Source organism: Dama dama, chromosome 3 (assembly GCF_033118175.1).
Source record: "Dama dama isolate Ldn47 chromosome 3, ASM3311817v1, whole genome shotgun sequence".
NCBI lineage: Eukaryota > Metazoa > Chordata > Mammalia > Artiodactyla > Cervidae > Dama > Dama dama.
Window position 1 is genome coordinate 66,033,437 of NC_083683.1, and position 22,152 is coordinate 66,055,588.

The 22,152-nt window shown below is 37.2% G+C and overlaps 1 protein-coding gene across 3 annotated transcripts in view; it reads right to left on the reverse strand.

The window, feature by feature from the left end:
• The window catches only part of USP15 (ubiquitin specific peptidase 15), a 131,818-nt gene that overhangs the window by 106,333 nt on the left and 3,333 nt on the right, over positions 1-22,152 (reverse strand). For all 3 annotated transcript variants that reach the window (XM_061130997.1, XM_061130986.1, XM_061131025.1), the window contains exon 2: positions 644-771. In XM_061130997.1, the coding sequence (XP_060986980.1) occupies positions 644-771 (128 nt within the window). The remainder of the gene's footprint in view (positions 1-643; positions 772-22,152) is intronic.

Genomic DNA, 22,152 nt, shown 5'->3' on the forward strand with positions numbered 1-22,152 from the left:
CCCCCAAACAGTAAGGTAGTGCTTTCTAAACTACATTCTAGCCTTAAAAGCTAATAAACCCTTTTAATATCATAAATGACAAAAATTTGTCATGATAAAGAAAACTAATTATGACAAAATAATCTGAATTCATTAGGTCAAATCTATAATATAGTCGGCCCTCTGCATCCTCAGGGAGGGAAAACATTCCAGAAAGTTCCAAAAACCAAAACTTGAATTTGCTGTGTACCAGCAACTATTTACATAGCATTTATACTTTGTTAGGTATTAAAAAGTGAAGTGAAGTTGCTCAGTTGTGTCCGACTCTTTGCAACCCCGTGGACTGTAGGCCACCAGGCTCCTCCAACCATGGGATTTCCCAGGCAAGAATACTGGAGTAACCAACGAAAGACTTAAAGTATACAGGAAGACACACAGATTATATGCAAATATTATGCCATTTTATATAAGGGGCTTGAGCATCCATAGATTTTAATATATGAGAGGGGTTGTGGAACCAAACCCCACATGGACACCAAGGGATGACTATATAAGAAATTTCTGATTTATCAATTTATTTACATTAACATTTTCCACATTATATATATTGACCATAACATATTAAAATGAACACATTTACAAACTTGACTTAAGGAAATAATACCTCTAAGAAGCCCAGAGTTATCAATGGGTCCAGGATAAACGTTTTGATCTCCCATCTGGTATTTGTCCCAGCTGTCAAAGCCAACATACTTTTTCCACTGTTTGAACCAGCGACTATCGACTAGGTACCTAAAAAAGAAGAGAAATTGGTAAAAGAAAATAACATCAAGAAACTTAAGAATAGCAGAAAAGCTATTTTTTAAAAATATATATATATTTTTAATGTGGACCATTTTGAATGACTTACAATGTTGCTTCTGTTTCATGTTTTGGTTTTTTGGCTGCAAGGCATGTGGGATCTTAGCTCCCCAACCAGGGCTCAAACCTGCACCCCCCACATTGGAAGGCAAAGTCTTAACCAATGGGCCACAAGGGAAGTCCCTCTATTTTTCATATTTCACTTTTATATAAAAGTACATGTCTACTTCAAAGGATTACTGAGAATAACTAATGCCACAGATGCAGAAGAGAAATATTCCACTTGTGTAAGACATCATTTCTATTGTTCTATAAAATATCTACTACAGGCAGCTACTGACATACACATTAAACAAAAAATCCTTAATAGAACTTAAGAAAAAATGCAATAGCTGTTCAACACAATATGTGCCAACTGAACAAAAATTCAAATGACAATTGCAAGTATCAACCAAGATAAAATTTTACATGCAACATGGTAAAATGTTAACATGGAAAATGGTTCTTTTGCAAAACAACTTACAAATACAGTATGATAATTGTATGTGTTTTATTGTATCTTTCAAGGAGTAAGGAAAGCAATTATTAAAGGTTTGGAAGATTGATTTTAGTAATTATAGTCAAAGTTTTAAAAGAAACTTTAAAAATAACTAGCTTCTTTACTAACAAAAGTTGATAGCAACAACACTGTCTCCCACTGTTTCTCATACATAAGTAAAATTTGCTGGGGCAAGCAAGGCTGGTTTTTAATTGATTTCAAAAGTGTGAAACCAAGCACTATAACCATTACTGAAACTATATTCACCCTGTTTTCAAATACCTAAATTAGCTTCTCATCAGATGACCAGTGACGGAAAAAGTACAATAATGGTTCTCTAGCAAAGAAAGCATAAAAAAATTATAAATCTAAAAAAACCATATAAATTTATTTATATTATACCTACCATGCTTTGCCACTGGTTCATAATTATTTAAAAAATTTTTTCCAGAAATATTTCCCCTCACAGTTAACTAGGCTCAATCACAAACAAAAGCAAAGGTTAACAAGATGTTTAAAGTCCACGTGTATAGCCAAGTTTTTTAGAACATCATTCCAACGCTTCCATGCTTATAGCACTATACATGGAGCCCTGTAGGAATGAAATGCTATCTTTATGTCTGAAAACACCTGAAGTAAAGGCACCAAACTAACAGAACCCCACAATTTTTAAGGAATATTCATCAGCAGTTCAGTTTCCTAAAAATGGGTAAGGTAGAATTATCTATACATGAGTACTTCAAACATACTAATCAGGATCATACAATGGAATGCCCCCAAATTGTAGATTTTGATGTCTATGAGGGAAAAAGAGAGTTGAAAAACTAAGTTTTAAGAAAACCCTGCTTGTAAGATAAAATAAATTAGACTAGCAACGTCTTTATATGTTAAATTGAATAAAGAAAATTAGACTTAATTGTATGCGTGCATGCGTGCTCAGTTGTGTCTGACTCTATGATGCTAAGGATGGTAGCCTGCCAGGCTCCTCTGTCCATGGGATTCCCCAGGCAAGAATACTGGAGTGGGTTGCCATTTTGGTCTCCAGGGGATCTTTCTGACCCAGGGATTGAACCTTCAACTCCTGCACTGGCAGGCAGGTTCTCTACCTCTGAGCCACCAATGAAAAACCAATGAAACATGAGGGAAGCAGAAAAAACAGGAGTATCTACTACGGAAATAATGTGTAGTCTTCTTAGGTGTACCCTTGAAATTAGATAAAGTGGACATATAAATGAAAATAAAAATATTCCAAGACATTTACACGGATCTGTTGTACTGTAAAAACTTTATTATAGACCTGCCCAAACCAAAACACAAGATTCCTCCATTTTAATTCATAAAAGTCTAGGACAAAACCAACAGCTCACCAAGATTTTAAGTAAGTGAACAAAGACCTAAATTTATCATACATTTTCAACAGCACTCTAAATCTTTGATACATTATTAAGGTCCAGATGCACCCAACTGTAGCTTCTGAGTTTCTTTTCTGAATAGTTTTAACTATTTGTAAAGGTTGATATTTCATGGCTTTTATTCTTGAAATACCAATCTTTAAAAATAGTTATAACTGATTTTAAGATGATGTCTAAAATCAGTAACTTTGCCTAATAGGTCTTGCATGATCTGATCTGCTCCTACCTCCCTCTTTAGTTTTAACTGGACCATTTTTCTTTTTGCTGAGATCTAGTTCCTGGACACACTATTTTCTGCCTCGTGGCTCCTTCTGCCTCAAACATTCTCCTACTGCTTTCACCACCTAGTTAACTCTTATCTTTCAGATAATTTAAAGTCGCTTTTCTCAGGGAATCCTTCCATAAGCTTCTTCCCATTTCCTCTTAGTTTGTAAAAGAAAACACAAGATAGCAATCTCAGTTTACTAACTCTCAAGATTCTTTATTCAGTTACAAGGATTACCTTTAACAATAACAAAATAACTAACATTTGAGCTTTACTCTTGGGCAAGGCAAGCACTTCTAAGCACTTTAATATACTGACTCACTTACTCCTTTAATTACCCATTGAGGTAGGCACTCCTATACAGGCACAAAGAAATTAACTTGCCCAAGGTTACAAACTTAGTGCCAGACCCTTGATTAAGAAAATGTGTTAGCAGCACAGGGAGAAGAGAAAAGACCAATGAAAGCACAAAGAAACCAGAACCAGGCTCAAGTATCCAACATCCGTGGGACTATGCGATACGCTAACAGCTTCATTACAAACCAGTGTAGAAAGACCTGGCTATATATACAGGGGAAATATTAATTAGAGCTCTACACCTCACATACATAGTTCTACTCGAAAAAGTTTAAGAAAACCTGAATGTGTTAAACACAACTGCTAATAAGGGAACAGTAACACAAAGTCTGCGTATGCTTAAGTACGACTTCACTCTATACAGTGCGAGGACTCGGGTAAAGCAGGTGAGATGCCAAGGGACCCTAACAGGGGGTGCGTCCTTTTACACCCCAGGAGCCTCACTTGTCTCACCCTAGCCCTAACTCCAGAACATACACTAGAAAAATGAAGAAAACTACCCAGCTATACTGAGTTGCACAGGTATGCACAAAACATACATTTTTACACGTACTTACAATCACCACGTGCATTATGAACTACACTCTCCACATCTGTTACAATTTCTTGGCAGATTTTGGATAACCTTCCTTCTACCATTTCACCATTTCATAACTTACAGGCTGCAACGTTTTTGAATCCCACTTCAAGCAAATTTCCTTTTATTAAAAATAAAAATGACATATTTTGGGGGGTATTAGTGTGTTTCTCAACTTTTAATAAATGTAAAACTATGCTATCATTTTTATTAGGTGTCTTGTTTTTAAAAAATGGGTCACTGCCAAGAAATTTTCAAGTGCTGTGCCCCAACCCTATTTTTCCCATATGCCCTGTGGGTTTTACTGCATGATTTTGCATATAGCACAGTGATTTTTCAGGAACACAAGCTCTATTACAGCAGAAACTGTACAAAAATATAGTTGGATTAAAAACATAAATGTGAAAGCAAAAATATAATTTTTAAAAGATAATAGAAAAAACTCTTGTTACTTCAGAATATAGGAAGAGTAAAGACAAAAAACAAAAACTCTTAAAAGTAAAGGTTGATAAAATTGCAAGGTTAAAATGAAAACCTTTTGTTTAACCAAGTAAAGAAAGACAGAGACTGGGAAAAATATTGCCTATAACCAACAAAGGATTAGAATACATGAAAAACTCATTTAAAAAGAAAAAAAGGACAATACACAGGACATCAGAATGGCCTCGATACAAAGGAGAAAATGTTCTATATCATTAGCAATGTAAAAAATACAAATTAATATCATACCACATCGTTTGCATGAAATTGGTGAACACACAAGCACATGTACATGTGTCAATAATATTGTGTGGAGAAGATGTGTAGTAACTACAGCTCATAAACTATCAACTGGGGTGTAAACTAGAATCCTCATTTTGGAGAATAATTCGGCAATATTTATTAAAGATGAAGATGTGTATAATGCAAAATCACATATTGTCATTGCTAAGTCTTATCATGAGAAACTCTTGCACATATTTACAAGAATACAACTTGTAATGCAGTTACATTATATGTAGCGCAACGTAAGTAGCAAATAGAAAACTGGGAAAGCTCCCTAATATCCACTACTCCTATCACGACATATTATAGAAAAACTGAAATGAAAAACACAGCCGCAAGTATTAACATGGATAAATCTCAAAACTGCAATGCTGAATAAAAAAAATAGAAGCTGCAAAAGGATACATGAGTTGGACACAACTGAGCGACTGAACTGAATGTAACACAAATATATTGATACAGATATGTACACACAGTACAACTACAGAAAATTTTTAAACATGCCACAAATAATAATATTCATAGATTCCTGTATACATACTGAAAATATAAGTAAAGGGAATAATAAAAATCCATTTCTGGAGGGTGGCTCCCTGTGGCAAGAGAGGGAAGGGGTTAGGATGAGGCAAACAGGTAAAGGGAGATTCAACTGTATTTGTAAAGATTTTTTTTAAACTAATAGAGGTTTACACAGGGGTTTTGTTACATTTTTCTCTGTATTCTGTTTTCTGAAATAGGATACTCAATATGATTAATATGTTTCTTATTTAATACAGAATGGGCTTCCCTGGTGGCTCAGTGGTAGAGAATCGACCTGCCAATGCAGGAGACACAGGTTTGATCTCTGGGTCACGAAGGTTTCCAGAGAAGGAAACGGCAACCCATGCCAATATTCTTGCTTTGGAAATCCCATGGACACAGGAGCCTGGCAAGCTATAGTCTACGGGGTCACAAAAGAATTGGACATGACCTGGCAACTAAACAACAACACCGGTTTATATATAACCTTCATATAAAGGCACAGAATGAAAGTCAAACACACAGACTTGAACAACGCTGCAGCCAACAAAGCTGACAGCAAATGAGGTTTCAAGCATAAAAATGGGATAGAAATATGTACAGAAAAATGTATACAATAGACAGCTTTAGCTTTAGTACTACTTATTTTTTAAAAGAAGTTCATTAGTTTCCATTACCTCATATTTATTTTATACTATCTGTTCCAAAAGAAAAGATCCTGATGCTGGGAAAGACTGGGGGCAGGAGAATGGGACGACAGGACGAGATGGTTGGATTGCATCACCAACTTATTGGACATGAGTTTGAGCAAGTTCCAGAAGTTGGTGAAGGGCAGGGAAGCCTAGCGTGCTGCAGTCTATGGGGTCGCAAACAGTCAGACACAACTGAGTGACTGAACAACGACAAATCTCTTCCAAATCCAACAGGTGAATTTCCATTAGATTTTAACAAAAAGTTACATAAACCTTGAAGAATTTTCTTTAGAAAAACATGACTTGTTTCCAAATTGATCAAATTATGAATTTGATATACAGTAATGCATTCATTTTCAAGAAATTGTTTGTTAACTAGAGCAACTACTAACTAAGCCAGAAAGGTGAAAATGATTGGTTGACATCTCATAAGAAATGAAAAGCACAAAGTACAAAAATACAGATTACCACCCCTGTTATCTGGGAAGATATGTAAACCAAACAATCAAAAAATTCTAAAACTGACATATATACTGATTTTAAGCTGATCAACCTTTAGTACCAAATATTAAACTTACCAAAGATTAAACTACAGACTTGCAATCATCTAAGTTTCAACTAAATACTAATGTGCAAACATCTAGATAGCCCAGAGTAATTATTAACCTCTTTATGATAAACAAACTAATTTAAGCTTCTTACACAAAGGAGTCAGTATCATACAGATGAAACTGAGGATGAAATGTTTCTGAATAATATTGAGCCATCTCACTGTGTTCCTATATAAAAAGCTATGAAATAAATGTACCAAAATATGCTCAAGATCATTTCCACTTTTGAGTGAGGCTTCTGACTGTGGCTGAATCACTATCATTCCCTCTGTTTTAGTGAAAAGTGAAAGTGAAAATCGCTCAGTTCATTTCAGTTGCTCAGCCGTGTCCGACTCTTTGCGACTCCATGAATCGCAGCATGCCAGGCCTCCCTGTCCATCACCAACTCCCAGAGCCCACCCAAACCCATGTCCATCGAGTTGGCGATGCCAGCCAACCATCTCATCCTCTGTCATCCCCTTCTCCTCTTGCCCTCAATCCCTCCCAGCATAAGGGTCTTTTCAAATGAGTCAGCTCTTCGCATCAGGTGGGCAAAGTATTGGAGTTTCAGCTTCAACATCAGTCCTTCCAATGAACACCCAGGACTGATCTCCTTTAGGATGGACTAGTTGGATCTCCTTGCAGTCCCAGGGACTCTCAAGAGTCTCCTCCAACACCACAGTTCAAAAGCATCAATTCTTCGGCACTCAGCCTTCTTCACAGTCCAACTCTCACATCCATACATGACTACTGGGAAAACCATAGCCTTGACTAGACGGACCTTTGTTGGCAGAGTAACGTCTCTGCTTTTTAATATGCTGTCGAGGTTGGTCGTAACTTTCCTTCCAAGGAATAAGTGTCTTTTAACTTCGTGGCTGCAGTCACCACCTGCAGTGATTTTGGAGCCCAAAAAAATAAAGTCAGCCACTGTTTCCACTGTTTCGCCATCTATTTGCCATGAAGTGATGGGACCAGATGCCATGATCTTGGTTTTCTGAATGCTGAGTTTTAAGCCAACTTTTTCACTCTCCTCTTTCACTTTCAGCAAGAAGCTTTTTAGTTCCTCTTCACTCTCTGCCATAAGGGTGGTCTCATCTGCATATCAGGTTATTGATATTTCTCCCAGCAATCTTGATTCTAGCTTATGCTTCATCTTTCAGCCCAACGTTTCTCATGATGTACTCTGCATATAAGTTAAATAAGCAGGGTGACAATATACAGCCTTGACGTACTCCTTTCCCGATTTGGAAACGGTCTGTTGTTCCATGTCCAGTTCTAACTGTTGCTTTCTGATGTGCATACAGGTTTCTCAAGAGGCAGGTCAGGTGGTCTCGTATGCCCATCTCTTTCAGAACTTTCCACAGTTTACTGTGATCCACAAAATCGCTCAGTCGTGTCCAACTCTTTGTGACTGCATGGACTATACAGTCCATGGAATTCCCCAGGCAGAATACTGGAGTGGGTAGCCCTCCCCTTCTCCAGGGGATCTTTTCAACCCAGGGATTGAACCCAGGTCTCCTGCATGCAGGTGGATTTTTTAGCCAGATGAGCCACCAGGGAATACAAGGGACTTTAACGATGACGCCTCACATGTGTCACTACCCAAAAGGTCTGTTTTCGTTCTGATCCCAAAGAAAGGCAATGCCAAGGAATGCTCAAACTACCGCACAACTGCACTCATCTCACATGCTAGTAAAGTAATGCTCAAAATTCTCCAAGCTAGGCTTCAACAATATGTTAACTGTGAACTTCCAGATGTTCAAGCTGGTTTTAGAAAAGGCAGAGGAACCAGAGATCAAACTGCCAACATCTGCTGGATCATTGAAAAAGCCAGAGAGTTTCAGAAAAACATCTATTTCTGTTTTATTGACTATGCCAAAGCCTTTGACTGTGTGGATCACAACAAACTGTAGAAAATTCTGAAAGAGATGGGACTATCAGACCAACTGACCCGCCTCTTGAGAAATCTGTATGCACATCAGGAAGCAACAGTTAGAATTGGACATGGAACAACAGACTGGTTCCAAATCGGGAAAGGAGTATGTCAAGGCTGTATATTGTCACCCTGTTTATTTAACTTATATGCAAAGTACATCATGAGAAATGTTGGGCTGAAAGATGAAGCATAAGCTGGAATCAAGATTTCTGGGAGAAATATCAATAACCTCAGATATGCAGATGAGACCACCCTTATGGCAGAGAGTGAAGAGGAACTAAAAAGCCTCTTGCTGAAAGTAAAAGAGGAGAGTGAAAAAGTTGGCTTAAAACTCAGCATTCGGAAAACTAAGATCACGGCATCTGGTCCCATCACTTCATGGCAAATAGATGGCGAAACAGTGGAAAACAGTGGCTGACTTTATTTTTTTGGCTCCAAAATCACTGCAGGTGGTGACTGCAGCCACGAAGTTAAAAGACACTTATTCCTTGGAAGGAAAGTTACGACCAACCTCGACAGCATATTAAAAAGCAGAGACGTTACTCTGCCAACAAAGGTCCGTCTAGTCAAGGTTATGGTTTTCCCAGTAGTCATGTATGGATGTGAGAGTTGGACTACAAAGAAAACTGAGCGCCAAAGAATTGATGCTTTTGAACTATGGTGTTGCAGGAGACTCTTGAGAGTCCCTGGGACTGCAAGGAGATCCAACTAGTCCATCCTAAAGGAGATCAGTCCTGGGTGTTCATTGGAAGGACTGATGTTGAAGCTGAAACTCCAATACTTTGCCCACCTGATGCAAAGAACTGACTTATCTGAAAAGACCCTGATGCTGGGAAAAACTAAAGGTGGGAGGAGAAGGAGATGACAGAGGATGAGATGGTTTGATGGCATCACCCACTCAATGGAAATGAGTTTGAGTAAGCTCCGGCAGTTGGTGATGGACAGGGAGGCCTGGCGTGCTGCAGTCCATGGGGTCACAAAGAGTCGGACACGACTGAGCGACTGAACTGAACTGACTGATGATTCTCAAACAGTAGTACATCAAAATGAAAATGTTCCTATAATGATACTATGAGTTTAAAATTACTAAAGAACATTTCACAGAGATTAAATATCTATAGTCTTCAATCAATCTCAAGTCCTTTAAAGACAACCGACATCCTCCAACTTCTCTCCAGTTTAGACTTCTCTACTTCCAATAATTATTTCAAACCTTTTCAAAACACTAAGTCTCTAACCCATTAGGCTGAATAGACAGCCTTGCTGCTTACTTTTCAAAGAAGTAAGCCCCAACTTTCTAACTCTCTTACTCCCCACCTTTATCATCAGTGATTCCCTTACATACCCGTGGAGTATATAACTCTTCTTAAATCTAAGGCTAATAATTTTTGTTCCTATTCTTTGGACCTAATTTCCTTCTGCCTCCTTGGAGACTTACCTTATAAACAGCCCCTACCATCTTTTTTCTCCCCGTATCTTTCCTGTTTTTTTTTTAACTTAGCCTGTAAGAAGAGCCACTCTTTTCCCCCTTCTGCCCATGACTGCCCTACTCCCATGTTCATTTCCTCTTCTATCTGCTCCCATTTTTCTGACTTCTCCCTGCAGCCAAGCTTCTCCTTCCTCAATCTTTACTTACTCTTCGGCAAAGCACAACACATCTTGCTATCCCAATGGGCCCTCAAAAAGGTCCTCATGAAGCCACCAATGGCCACCCTACCAAATCCAAAGGATTCATATTTTTGTTACCGTATCAATGCTTTTAAATATAATCTCAGTGATTCTACCTTTCCGGAGAGGAAGAATATATCTATATCTAAATATATTTAGCTATTTAAACAAGATTCCCTACTTCCACCTAAATGTTAGTAGTCCACAAAGCTGCTCTTCAATGTCCTCTTTTCTCAGTCAATAGTCTCAGTGATATTGTAACTGACACCAGTGAGTCTAAAATCTTCATGGTAAGACCAATGCTCAAGTTCTTGAATATTTCCAACTTCTACTCATCCATGTCAACTTGTATTTTTTTTAATAGAATTTCAATTTCAAGTTGTCAATTGTCTTTACATCCTCAAATGTACTCCTTCTCTAATATCTCTTTAATAAATGTCATCAGTAATTTAGTATCCCAAACCAGAAACCAAATTATCCTACATTCCTCCATGACCCCTTAACATCTAGCAACCAAGTCTGTCCCTCTCTTCTTCATGCTCAGAAAAGTATCTAAGCTCGGTAACTCACCCTCCTCATCAGTCTTAAGTGGCATAGAGCACTGTAACAGCTGCCCAACTTGTAACTCTGCTTTAAATTTGCCTGCTGCCAATTTAGCCTCCATTCTGCTGCCAGACATTTTAAAAACAGAAATATGATCATTCACTCTACTGTTAAAATTAAAATTTAGTGTCATGTGACAGACCTTACCTGTCTCCTGAGAAACCTGTATGAGGGTCAAGAAGCAATAGTTAGAACCCCGTATGGAACAACTGATTGGTTAAAGGTTGAGAAAGGAGTACAACAGGGCTGTCTGCGGTAACCCTGTCTGTTTAATCTGTACACTGAGCAACATAATGAGAAATGCTGGGATGGATGAGTTACAAGCTGGAATCAAGATGAGTGGGAGAAACATCAACATCCTCAGATATGTGGATGATCCCACGCTAATGGCAGAAAGCAAAGAGGAACTAAAAAGCCTCTTGATGAGCATGAAGGAGAGAGTGAAAGATCTGGCTTAAAACTGAATACTAAAAAAAATAAGATCATGCCATCCAGCCTGATTTACTTCATGGTAAATAGAGGGGGAAAAGGTGGAAGTAGTGACAGATTCCCCTTCTTGGGCTCTAAAATCACTGCAGATGGTGACTGCAGCCATGAAATTATAAGACGTTTGCTTTTGGCAGGAAAGCTATGACAAACCTAGACAGTGTGCTGAAAAGCAGAGACATTACTCTGCCAATCAGGCCCATATAGTCAAGGCTATGGTTTTCCCAGTGGTCACATACAGTTGTGAGAGCTGGACTGTAAAGAAGGCAGTGCCAAAGAATTGATGCCTTCGAACTGTGGTGCTGGAGAAGGCTCTTGAGAGTCCCCTGGACAGCAGAGAGATCAAACCAGTAATCTTAAGGGAAATCAACCCTGGATACTTGGAAGTACTGATGTTGAAGCTGAAACTCCAGTATTTGGTCATCTGATGTGAACAGCTGACTCTCTGGAAAAGTCCCTGATGCTGGGAAAGATTGAGGGCAGAAGAAGAGAGTGTAAGATGATGAGATGGCTGGATGGCATCACCAATGCAATGGACATGAACTTGGGCAACTTCGGGAGATGGTGAGGGACAGAGTGTCCTGGCATGTTGCAGTCCATGGGGTCACAAAGAGTCAGACACAACTGGGTGACTGAACAACAACAACAGAATAGAAATGTTTTAATTTATATTTATGTAAAGTTTTTTGTATGAAGTGTTTTCAAATTAATCTTTAGAGTAACTTTTCCCCATCTTTTTTTGTTTAGCTGATGGGGAAACCAAAACTCAGAGAAGCTACGTACCTTAACAAGGTCATACAACACTGAGTGTGTAGGGCCTGTTTCCAGTATACACTCTAGTTTTCAGACTTGAAAGTTCAGTGTTCTTTCTACTGTTTAAACTTTACTTTAAAAGCCATTTATTAACAGAGAACTAAGGCTTCCCAGGAGGCTCAGTGGTAAAGAATCCGCCTGCTAATGCAGGAGATGCAGGTTCGATTCCTGTTTCGGGAAGATCCCCTGGAGTAGGAAATGGCAACCCACTCCAGTATTTTGGCCTGGGAAATTCCATGGACAAAGGAGACTGGTGGGCTGCAGTCCATGGGTTGCAAAGAGTTGGACACAATGCAGTGACTGAGACACATTTAGAATAAACAAAATCCTTTTTGAAAAAATAATATTTTAGCATATGAACAGTAGTTATTTCACGAATAAGATAAAAAGCTACCTAGATGGAAGGAACAGCACACGCTGGAGCCGGAACAGCTCCGGGACTCGGGTACACCGGGAGAGTTAGATGCAGACGGAGTTTACGACAAAGGCAGAAGGGACGCTAGATAAGGCAGGCTGAAGCCAGACCACAGCACCTTTAAGGTAATCAAAGAGTTTATCCTAAATGCAAGCAAAGCCACTGACAGATTTTTAGAAGAGAAGAGATATAATCTGATTTACATTTCATGAAGACTGAGAGTATCTCACAGGAGTATTGGGAGGTTTAAGTACAAGTAAAATGTTTAATAAATCAAAACTTACATAAAGTTATAAGTACTTCAAAAAGGCCTAAACTGTATGGTGCTAAATATTCTAACGGCATCAAGAAAGACAATTTGCAATGTGCTCTGGACAGAATAATTTTCAATGGCTACAGAGAAGCAGGATCAATTTTAGGACCCAAAACAAATCAATTTAAAATGAGTCCATTTTAAAACAGCCCTCAAATGCAGAAAACCTACTGTAAGAACTAAAAAAGGCCAAGTTGTAGGTTTTTTGCTGTTATTTGTGTTTTTTTGGGGTGGGGGGAGGTGGTAGAGAAGACAGACAGGAGAGTCTCAAAAGCTGGTTAGTGTCTCTGTACACACCAAAAGAAAATTTAAGAAACATATAAAGGGACCAGTAAATGATTCAGAAACAGTCCTAAATACAAAGACATTTAAAAGCAGTATAGGGAAATGGGGAAATCCCAAGAGCTGGATTCAGAAAACCATGGGGTTAGTGAATGCATGATTCTGTTTTGCTTTTTTGGATTAGTATATGTTTATGCTGATAATTTCCAAATAAGCAGTTCCTTCTAAATTGCTTAATACTTATATATGATGTTTACTTTTCAAAAAACCCTACCTTTTTCTCTGCAAAGTAGATATAAGACAGTCACTATTCTGCAACTGAGAAGACACACAAAAATTTCAGTCTAATTCAATGTAGCACATACTCTGAAAACAACATGTATAACTGTTGTATGTAGAATTAACAGCATAAACACTTTTGGATATTAATTCACTCTATGACTAATCATCTCATTGAATAAAATACTGTTTCAATTACATTTAAGTTGCAATAGCATAAGCCATTTTTAATACTAAAAGAGATATTTATAGTATCCAGTACTTTAAATCATTATAAAACTAGATACTTCACTGTTTTTTCGTTTTAAGTACCACAAAGGAAAACTCTTCAGTAAAACATAATCAAGGAAAGCTATTAAGTTGTTCAAATAAACCAATGGTTTGGTTAATCATCCCTTTATATCTTAATTTTTAGGTCTGAAGCATTTCCAACCTACTTTTTGCTCTACACATTAAATTCATCAGTTGGCAAGAACTAATTTTTATGACCTCTTTTACATCTAAACTACAAGACAAAGAACTCAGGAAGGAGGCCAAGTAAGATTGTGAAAGTGAAAAGAAAACACACAGAAGTGGAGAAAATGTTGCATGTCACCTATCTGACAGGGGATTTGTATCTAGAATATATATAAAGAACTCTTAAAACTCAATAATGAAGAGAAAATTGCCAAATGAGAAAATGGGCATCGCTTCTCGGCCTTTTGGCTAAGATCAAGTGAGAAAATGGGCAAAGAATACAGATAGGCATTTTTGCCAAAAGGGCTAATAAGCATATATGAAAAGATCTGCACCAACATTAGCCACTATGAAAATGCAAACTGAGCCTCCAATGAGATGCCACTTCACATCCCCCAAAATGGCAATAATCAAAAAGACAGACAATAAGTATCACGATGATGCAGAGAAACTGGAACCCTCATAGATCACTGGTGGCAATGGAAAATGGTGCCACCGCTTTGGAAAAGAGTCCATTAGTTCCTCAAAAAATAAACACAGGGACTCAGCAATTCCATTGCCAGATATGCACCCAAGGGAAATGAAAACTTATGTCTAGACTAAAACTTGCACATAAATGTTCATAGCAGGATTATTCATAACAATCAAAAAGTGTGAAGAAGCCAAAAGTCCATCAAGTGAAGAAGGAATAAACTGAATGTGGTATCCCTATACAATGAGATGTTTTGAGGCAATAAAAAGAAATGATGTACTGATATACACTATAAAATGGATGAATCTAAAAAGCATTATGTTAAGTAAATGAAGCCAGAGACAAAAAAAAAACACATATATGATTCTATTTACATGAAATATCCAGAAGGTAAATTTATAGAACAAGAAAGAAGATAAGTAGCTGCCAAGAACAGCGGGATGTGGGTAGAAAAGGGGGTGGGGGAAACTGCTAATAGGTATGCGGTTTCTTTTAGGGCTGATAAAAATATTCCAAAATTGATTGTGGTGATGGCGGCACAATTCTATGAATATACCCAAATTCAGTGAATTTTACACATCAAGTGATATGTGATACCACTCACCTATTTCTTTTCTCTGCCCATGGTCCCTTCCTCCAGAGACAGTATGTTATGTTAATTATACCACAATAAAGCTATGATCTTTTATCAAAAGTGTGAAAGGGCCATAAATCTGGATGGAATTACTAGTGATGATTTTCCAAAGATTGGTTTTGAAGTATGTGAAAGTCAAGACTTAGTAAAATGTACTGGAAATAACATGAATGAATGTAAACTCCTGTGAGGAAGGGATAAGTCCAGAATCTGCAGGAAACAATACTTGTATGAAAGAGCTGTTATCAGTTAGAAATGAGACTGCTAAGACTGGAATGTTAAACCAGAAAAACCTAGAAAATTCTATAGGTTCCTCATAGATAATACATGAACATGCCATTTTATTAATATGACAAAACTGCCATGTCTTAATTTTAATACTTTCAAGTATTCATCCCTCAAAGAACTGTTTCCCATAAAATGGGTATGGCTATCACTCAAAGGCAGGCAGTGGCAGTGTATTTTAAAATGCAGGTTTCAGAGTTGACTGTCTAGATCAGAATCTCTGCTGTACCTCTGACTGACCATATCACCATGTGCACTTAACTCTGTACTTCAGTTTCTGAAACTTAAAAGAGAACACTATCACTTATTTTATACATACAAAAAGCTCTTAAACTTATACATGAATGGTAATATTTGTAATCATAGCCACAAATGCATGGTACATAGAAATACTTAGCTATACCTTTTCTGAGATTTTAAAAGCTTGAAATTCATTCAAATTTATGAAAATAAATTTTCCCTCTATATCACAGATAAATCTCTTGATGAAACTGTTAAACTTCATCAAGTTGCTATGACATATTGCTAAATAATATAAAGCAACCCAAATTATCAGATCTCTTTAACCATGATCATTTAACCCTTATCATTCTTTCTTCTTTCTTCTAGTTTTAGGATACAATTGACATACAGCACTATAAAAGTTTAAGGTGTACAGCATGATGATTTGACTTACATACATCATGAAATGATTACCACAGTAAATTTAGTGAACACCCATTATCTTATATAGATACAAAATTAAATAGAAAAAAAAAATTTCCTTATGATGAGAACAGTGGCCACAGGACTGGAAGAGGTTCAAATTTTATTCCAATTCCAAAGAAGGGCAATGCCAAAGAATGGTCAAACTACAGCACAAGTGCACTCATTTCACATGCTAGCAAAGTAATGATCAAAATCTTTCAAGCTAGAATTCAAACAGCATGTGAACTGAGAACATCCAGATGTACAAGCTGGATTTAAAAAAGGCAGAAGAACCAGAGAGCAAATTGCCAACATCCGCTGGGTCACAGGAAAAGCAACAGAATTCCAGAAAAACATCTACTTCTGCTTCACTGACTACGCTAAAGCCTTTGACTGTGTGGATCACAACAAACTGGAAAATTCTTCAAGAGACGGGAATATCAGACCACCTTACCTTCCTCCCGAGAAACCTGTGTGCAGGTCAAGAAGCAACAGTTAGAACTGGACATGGAATAGCAAACTGGCTCAAAATTGGGAAGAGTATGTCAAGGCTGTGTACTGCTTATTTAACTTAAATGCAGAGTACATCATGTGAAATGCCAGCTGGATGAAGCACAAGCTGGAATCAAGAATGCTCGGAGAAATATCAATAACCTCAGATATGCAGATGACATCACCCTAACGGCAGAAAGCTAAGAGGAACTAACGAACCTCTTGATGAAGGTGGAAGAGGAGACTGAAAAATCTGGCTTAAAATTCAACATTCAAAAAACGAAGACCATGGCATCCAGTCCCATCACTTCATGGCAAATAGATGGGGATAAAATGGAAACAGTGACAGACTTTATTTTCTTGCACTCCAAAATCACTGTGGATGGTGACTGCAGCCATGAAATTAAAACATGTTTGTTTCTTGGAAGAAAAGCTGTGACAAATGTAGACAGTGTATTAAAAAGCAAACATCACTCTGTCGACAAACGTCTGTCTAGTTAAAGTTATGGTTTTTCCAGCAGTTATGAATGGACATGAGAGTTGGACCATAAAGAAAGCTGAGTGGTGAAGAATTGATGCTTTCAAACTGTGGTGCTGGAGAAGACTCTTGAGAGCCCCTTAGACAGCAAGGAGATCCAACCCGTCCATCCTGAAGGAGATTGATCCTGAGTGTTCACTGGAAGCACTGATGCGCCAATACTTTGTCCACCTGATGAGAAGAGCCGACTCATTAGAAAAGACCCTGATGCAGGGAAAGACTGAAGGCAGGAGGAGAAGGGGATAAGAGAGGATGAGATGGTTGGATGGCATCACCGATTCAATGGACATGAGTTTGAGCAAACTCCAAGAGATAGTGAAGGACACGGAAGCCTGATGTGCTGTAGTCCACGGGATGGGCAGAGTCAGACACAACTGAGTGACTGAACAACAACGATGAGAATTCTCAGGATTTACTCTAACAACTCTCACATATAATATTCAGCACTGTTAATTATATTACAGTGGAATATTGCTTTTGTTGTTTAATCATTAAGTCACGTCCAGCTCTTCTGCAACCCCACAGACTACAGTCGACCAGACTCCTCGGTCCATGGGGTTTCCTGGGCAGGAATACTGAAGCAGGTTGTCATTTTCTTCTCCTTCACCACTGAGCCACCAGGGAAGTCCCACAATGGAGTATTCAGTTCAGTTCAGTCGCTCAGTCGTGTCCGACTCTTTGCGACCCCATGAATCACAGCACACAGGCCTCGCTGTCCATCACCAACTCCCGCAGAGTATTACTCAGCCATAAAGAAGAATGAAATCTTGCTATGTGCAACAGCATGAATGGACATGGAAGATATTACGCTAAGTGAAATAAGTAAGAAAGACAAATATGTATGATTTCACACATATATGGAATCTAAAAGACAAACATAAGAAAACAGAAACAGTCAGAGATACAAACAGGTGGTTGCTAGAGAAAAGGAAGGTAGGCAGAGGAGAGAAATAGCTAAGTGAGGTTAAGAGGCACAAACTTGCAGTTGCAAAATAAATGAGTTCCAAGCATGAAAAGTACCATGTGGGAAACAGAATCAGTTATCATGTAATACCTTTGTGTGGTGACACATAGTAACTAGATTTATCCTGGTGATCCTTTTGAAGTATATAGAAATATCTAATCACTATGTTCTGTAACAGGAAGTGACAGTGTTATAGGACAACCAACCAACCAAACTCATTATTAAAAAATTAGATCAGATTTGTGGTTACCAGAGGCAAGGGCATGGGGGGAGGAGGACTTGTATGAAGGCAGTCAAAAGGTACAAACTTACAGGTAGAAGATAAGTACTAGAGAGGTAATGTACAACATGATAAATATAATTATCACCCTTATCATTCTTAACCTTTTTGTTTTTTACTACAGGAACTTGATGCTCTTTTCACTCAAGCGAAGAATTTTTTCTCTAATGCTCCCCGGTTTGGATTTCACTGGCTAAGTGAAATAAGTCAGACAGAAAAAGACAAATATCTTTTTGTCTTTTATATTACTTTTATGTGGAATCTTAAAAAAAATGATACAAATGAACTTATTTACAAAACAGAGACTCATAGACACAGAAAATAAACTTTCGGTTATCAAAGGGGGAAGTGGGGGAGGAGCGGTTAATCAGGAGTTTGGGATTAAAATATACACACTACTATATATAAAATACATAACCCACAAGGATCTACTGGTAGCATAAGGACCCATATTCAATATCCTGTAATAACGTCTAATGGAACAATCTAAAAACATGGATCTACATCTGAGTCACCTTGCTGTGTACAGCTGAAACACGACACTGTAAATCAACTATATTTCGTTTAAAAACAAAAACTGGCTCCCTAAAACTTAGACTAGCCTGGTCTCAGAGACACTCTGGACTTGCTTGTGACAGCCTTTGATGCTTTCACTAAAAAGTCTTTTCTAAGGCTACTTCTGCTAAATCATTTTCCTGAATTACGAGGAATTATCACACTAATACCTGGACCTTCTCAAAGCTAAAGGGAGAGTGGAAGGGACAGCATTCTTAGTATTCCTCCTCGTAAAGAAGAAAGAGTAGTCATTACCCTCCTTTTCTTTTTGGAGAACTATAAGAAAACCAAGTGGAATCTTACTGACAGAAGCAGTATTTTAGGCATAACCAAATTTGGGTTAACCCTGCAGAGGTTTTCTGCCTTATATTAGAATCTGAGCTTCTTTCTTTTTGAGGAGCTGTTCTTGATTGTTTGCTCAGATACATCATTTTAATCTGCATCCAAAACTGAGGTCACTTACTACCAATCAGTCTTATTCTAGGTTTCTTTGGTAGTGGCTTCTGTGTACAATGAATGGTGACGCTAAAAGGAACTACATTTCTCTTTATAAAGAAGAGATGGAGAAAGAATCTGAAAGAACAACTTCAAAGGAATAAATATAAGATACAGAGTGTGAATTACAGTGGTAACTAAGGAAATGAAAATGAGGCACAAACCGAACTGACATTACTCAGGAAGGAAAAAACCAGCAACTGCAGACAAACTCTATATGGAGACTAAGAAGAAACAGTTTAATGGTTTATGAAATACTGTTTGAATTACACTTGAGTAGTGACAACACAAAACATTTTAATACTAAAAAGATACTAGTAGGATTTAGCCTTTTAAATCATTGTAAATCAGGTATGTAAGTAATATTTTAAAAACCAGCTCTGAAACCCTCAAACATCTATAAAATGAGGTAAATAAGAACTCTTGCTTTAATAGCTGCACAAGTATAAAGCATTTAGGATAGTGGCTTGAGGAGAGTAAGCATGCAATACATGCTCACTAGTGGTGGTATTATTATTACCTGTGAACCACATGCAAACCAACTGATGTGTCTCAACTCAGATTTCTCATCTACAAGAACAGAATACACACGTATCTTGAGAATCCAACCAGATGTGTGCAAACACCTTCACCAGTAATTCTCAACTTTCCCTTTATCTCCCTGCCAGTATAGCTGATGGTTTCAATTCACTTATCAATAATCATAGTTTTTCAGTGAAGTTATTCTCACAGTGAGGAAAAGAAAAACCACTCTAAATTCTTGTCCAACATAGTGGACATGAGTTTGAACAAAATCCCGGAGACGGTGAAGGACACAAAAACCCAGCGAGCTGCAGTCCATGGGGTCACAAAGAGTCGGGCATGATTGAGTGATTGAACAACACATAATAAAAGAGATGTATCTAATGACTAATATGGCAAAACTGATTTTATCAGCAGTGATACCACATGGACTGTCAGCTTTCAGATGTTAAAGAGGTATCGACATGGTTATGTACCTTCCAGTGTCTTAAGTGTGCTTTGACTTTGAAAATTCACAAAAAGTTGGTAATCATGGAACGTAAAATATCAAACTTTCACATTTGCATTTTCTGGGCTATTTCTAAGGATTCTTAGTGGGGAACAAAAAAGTCTTATGCATTTGTGATTTATACTTTTAAAATATGGGTAAAGTACTGAAACAAAATATCCTACTCTTACTACAAGCTCTTACTATCTGCTTGATATGCTGTTTCTGTAAAACTACACGTAAAGGGGCCATATGGCCTCTAACAATCGCTTATGATTACTAATAAACAAAATCCCAAATCTAAACAATACATGAGCCCAGCTGCTTTTGCTTAAATGTACTTTCAGACTGAAATAATATTTGTTCTACATATTCAGTTAAAAACTTACTAATCCTTAAACGTATTTTATTTTCCAAAAGCAGTATAAGATTTTTCCACCATATCAAAACTAAACAGTCACAAGAAACGAGTGTGGGATAAAACGGTAGAAGTCTCTTCCTAAATATAAATTAGATTCCATTTAAAGAGAAAAGCATGTCCATTTAAAAAAACAAGTGGAACACTTTAAAATGCATCTTTAAAAGGCAGTGTAGCACAATAATTTTAAGGCCTGATTTAAAGCCCTAAACTACTTGGGTCCAAATCTCAGATGTATCACTGTGTGAACACTTCTTCAAGCCTATCTGGGGAAACTCTTATTCTGGCCGGTGTGAACTGGCACACATTCACATTCTGGTACCCTAGAATCGCGGCGATGAGGAACTAAATACTTCAACAACACCTAGCACAGTGTCTTTTAAATGTAATATCATAGGTCATAGCCTGACAATTCTTATCATACTTACATCCAAGCAAGACTAGTAACAGTCACAAAATTATTTTCTAAAACATCTATTTAATACTTTGTATGTGCTAATGAAAAAAGGCGGTATGATTTAGGAAACAATCTGAATGTCACTAAGTAGATGCTAAAGCTCTGGATCTGCTCAGCCAAATGGGGTACATTAATCTTGGCTTCATTAACAACTTACAAGTGATTTAAAAACTTATGAAAAGGATTAAATAAGGGAAAGCTACTTTCCTCAATTTTAAGCAATTAAAATGTGAAAAATATGCTTTAACATCCCTACTTCTGTTATGTTCATCAATTGACCAACACTAAAAAACACTTTTGCTTTCTGGTTTCATTTGATGCAAGTGATATAACATATATCTTATTTTAGAGGTAAACACTTTGATACAATTAAAGCTAACAGTAAAGGTAATATAAAAACTTCTTGGCAAGCACACACTAAACAATTTGAGTTCATATTGATTAATAGTTTCCATTTACATTATTAACTGATTGTCTGATTTAAGATTATTTTGTTAGTGTGAATCAAAGTTGCAAAAACATAAGGGACTATATAAAATAAAGATTTCTAAGTAAAACAGTAGGAAAGGAAAGCTCTAATTGAAATTAAAGCCTCCTCTATCAAAAAAAACTTGATTGGTCCAATTCCTCTGCAGTTTGAGACAAAAACATCACACATGGCTATATGGCTACATTTTTAAATGACTATAAATGAAAGTTACTCTTCAAAGTTACCGTAAATCTACTAATTTTATTAGAGTTTATACAAAAATGACATGCAAGATTTAATCTATAAAGGAAGTTTTGAACATACTTGAACATAAAAATTAGTGGAACTGATTGGTAGATGAATAACATTTAATAAAATAAGGGACTACAGCAGTGGTTTTGGTGACTTATAGTCATTTATTTATTTATTTACAATAAATCTATTTTAAAAGAAATCACCTAAGAGAGTACATAATCCACAACACGTATTTGTATGTTTGCACACTTACTTATTTAACTATCATTCCCTTCAGTAGGTTCTTCCATCCCTGATATACTTAATGCAATGTATTTTAAACAAATTTTCCTTTTA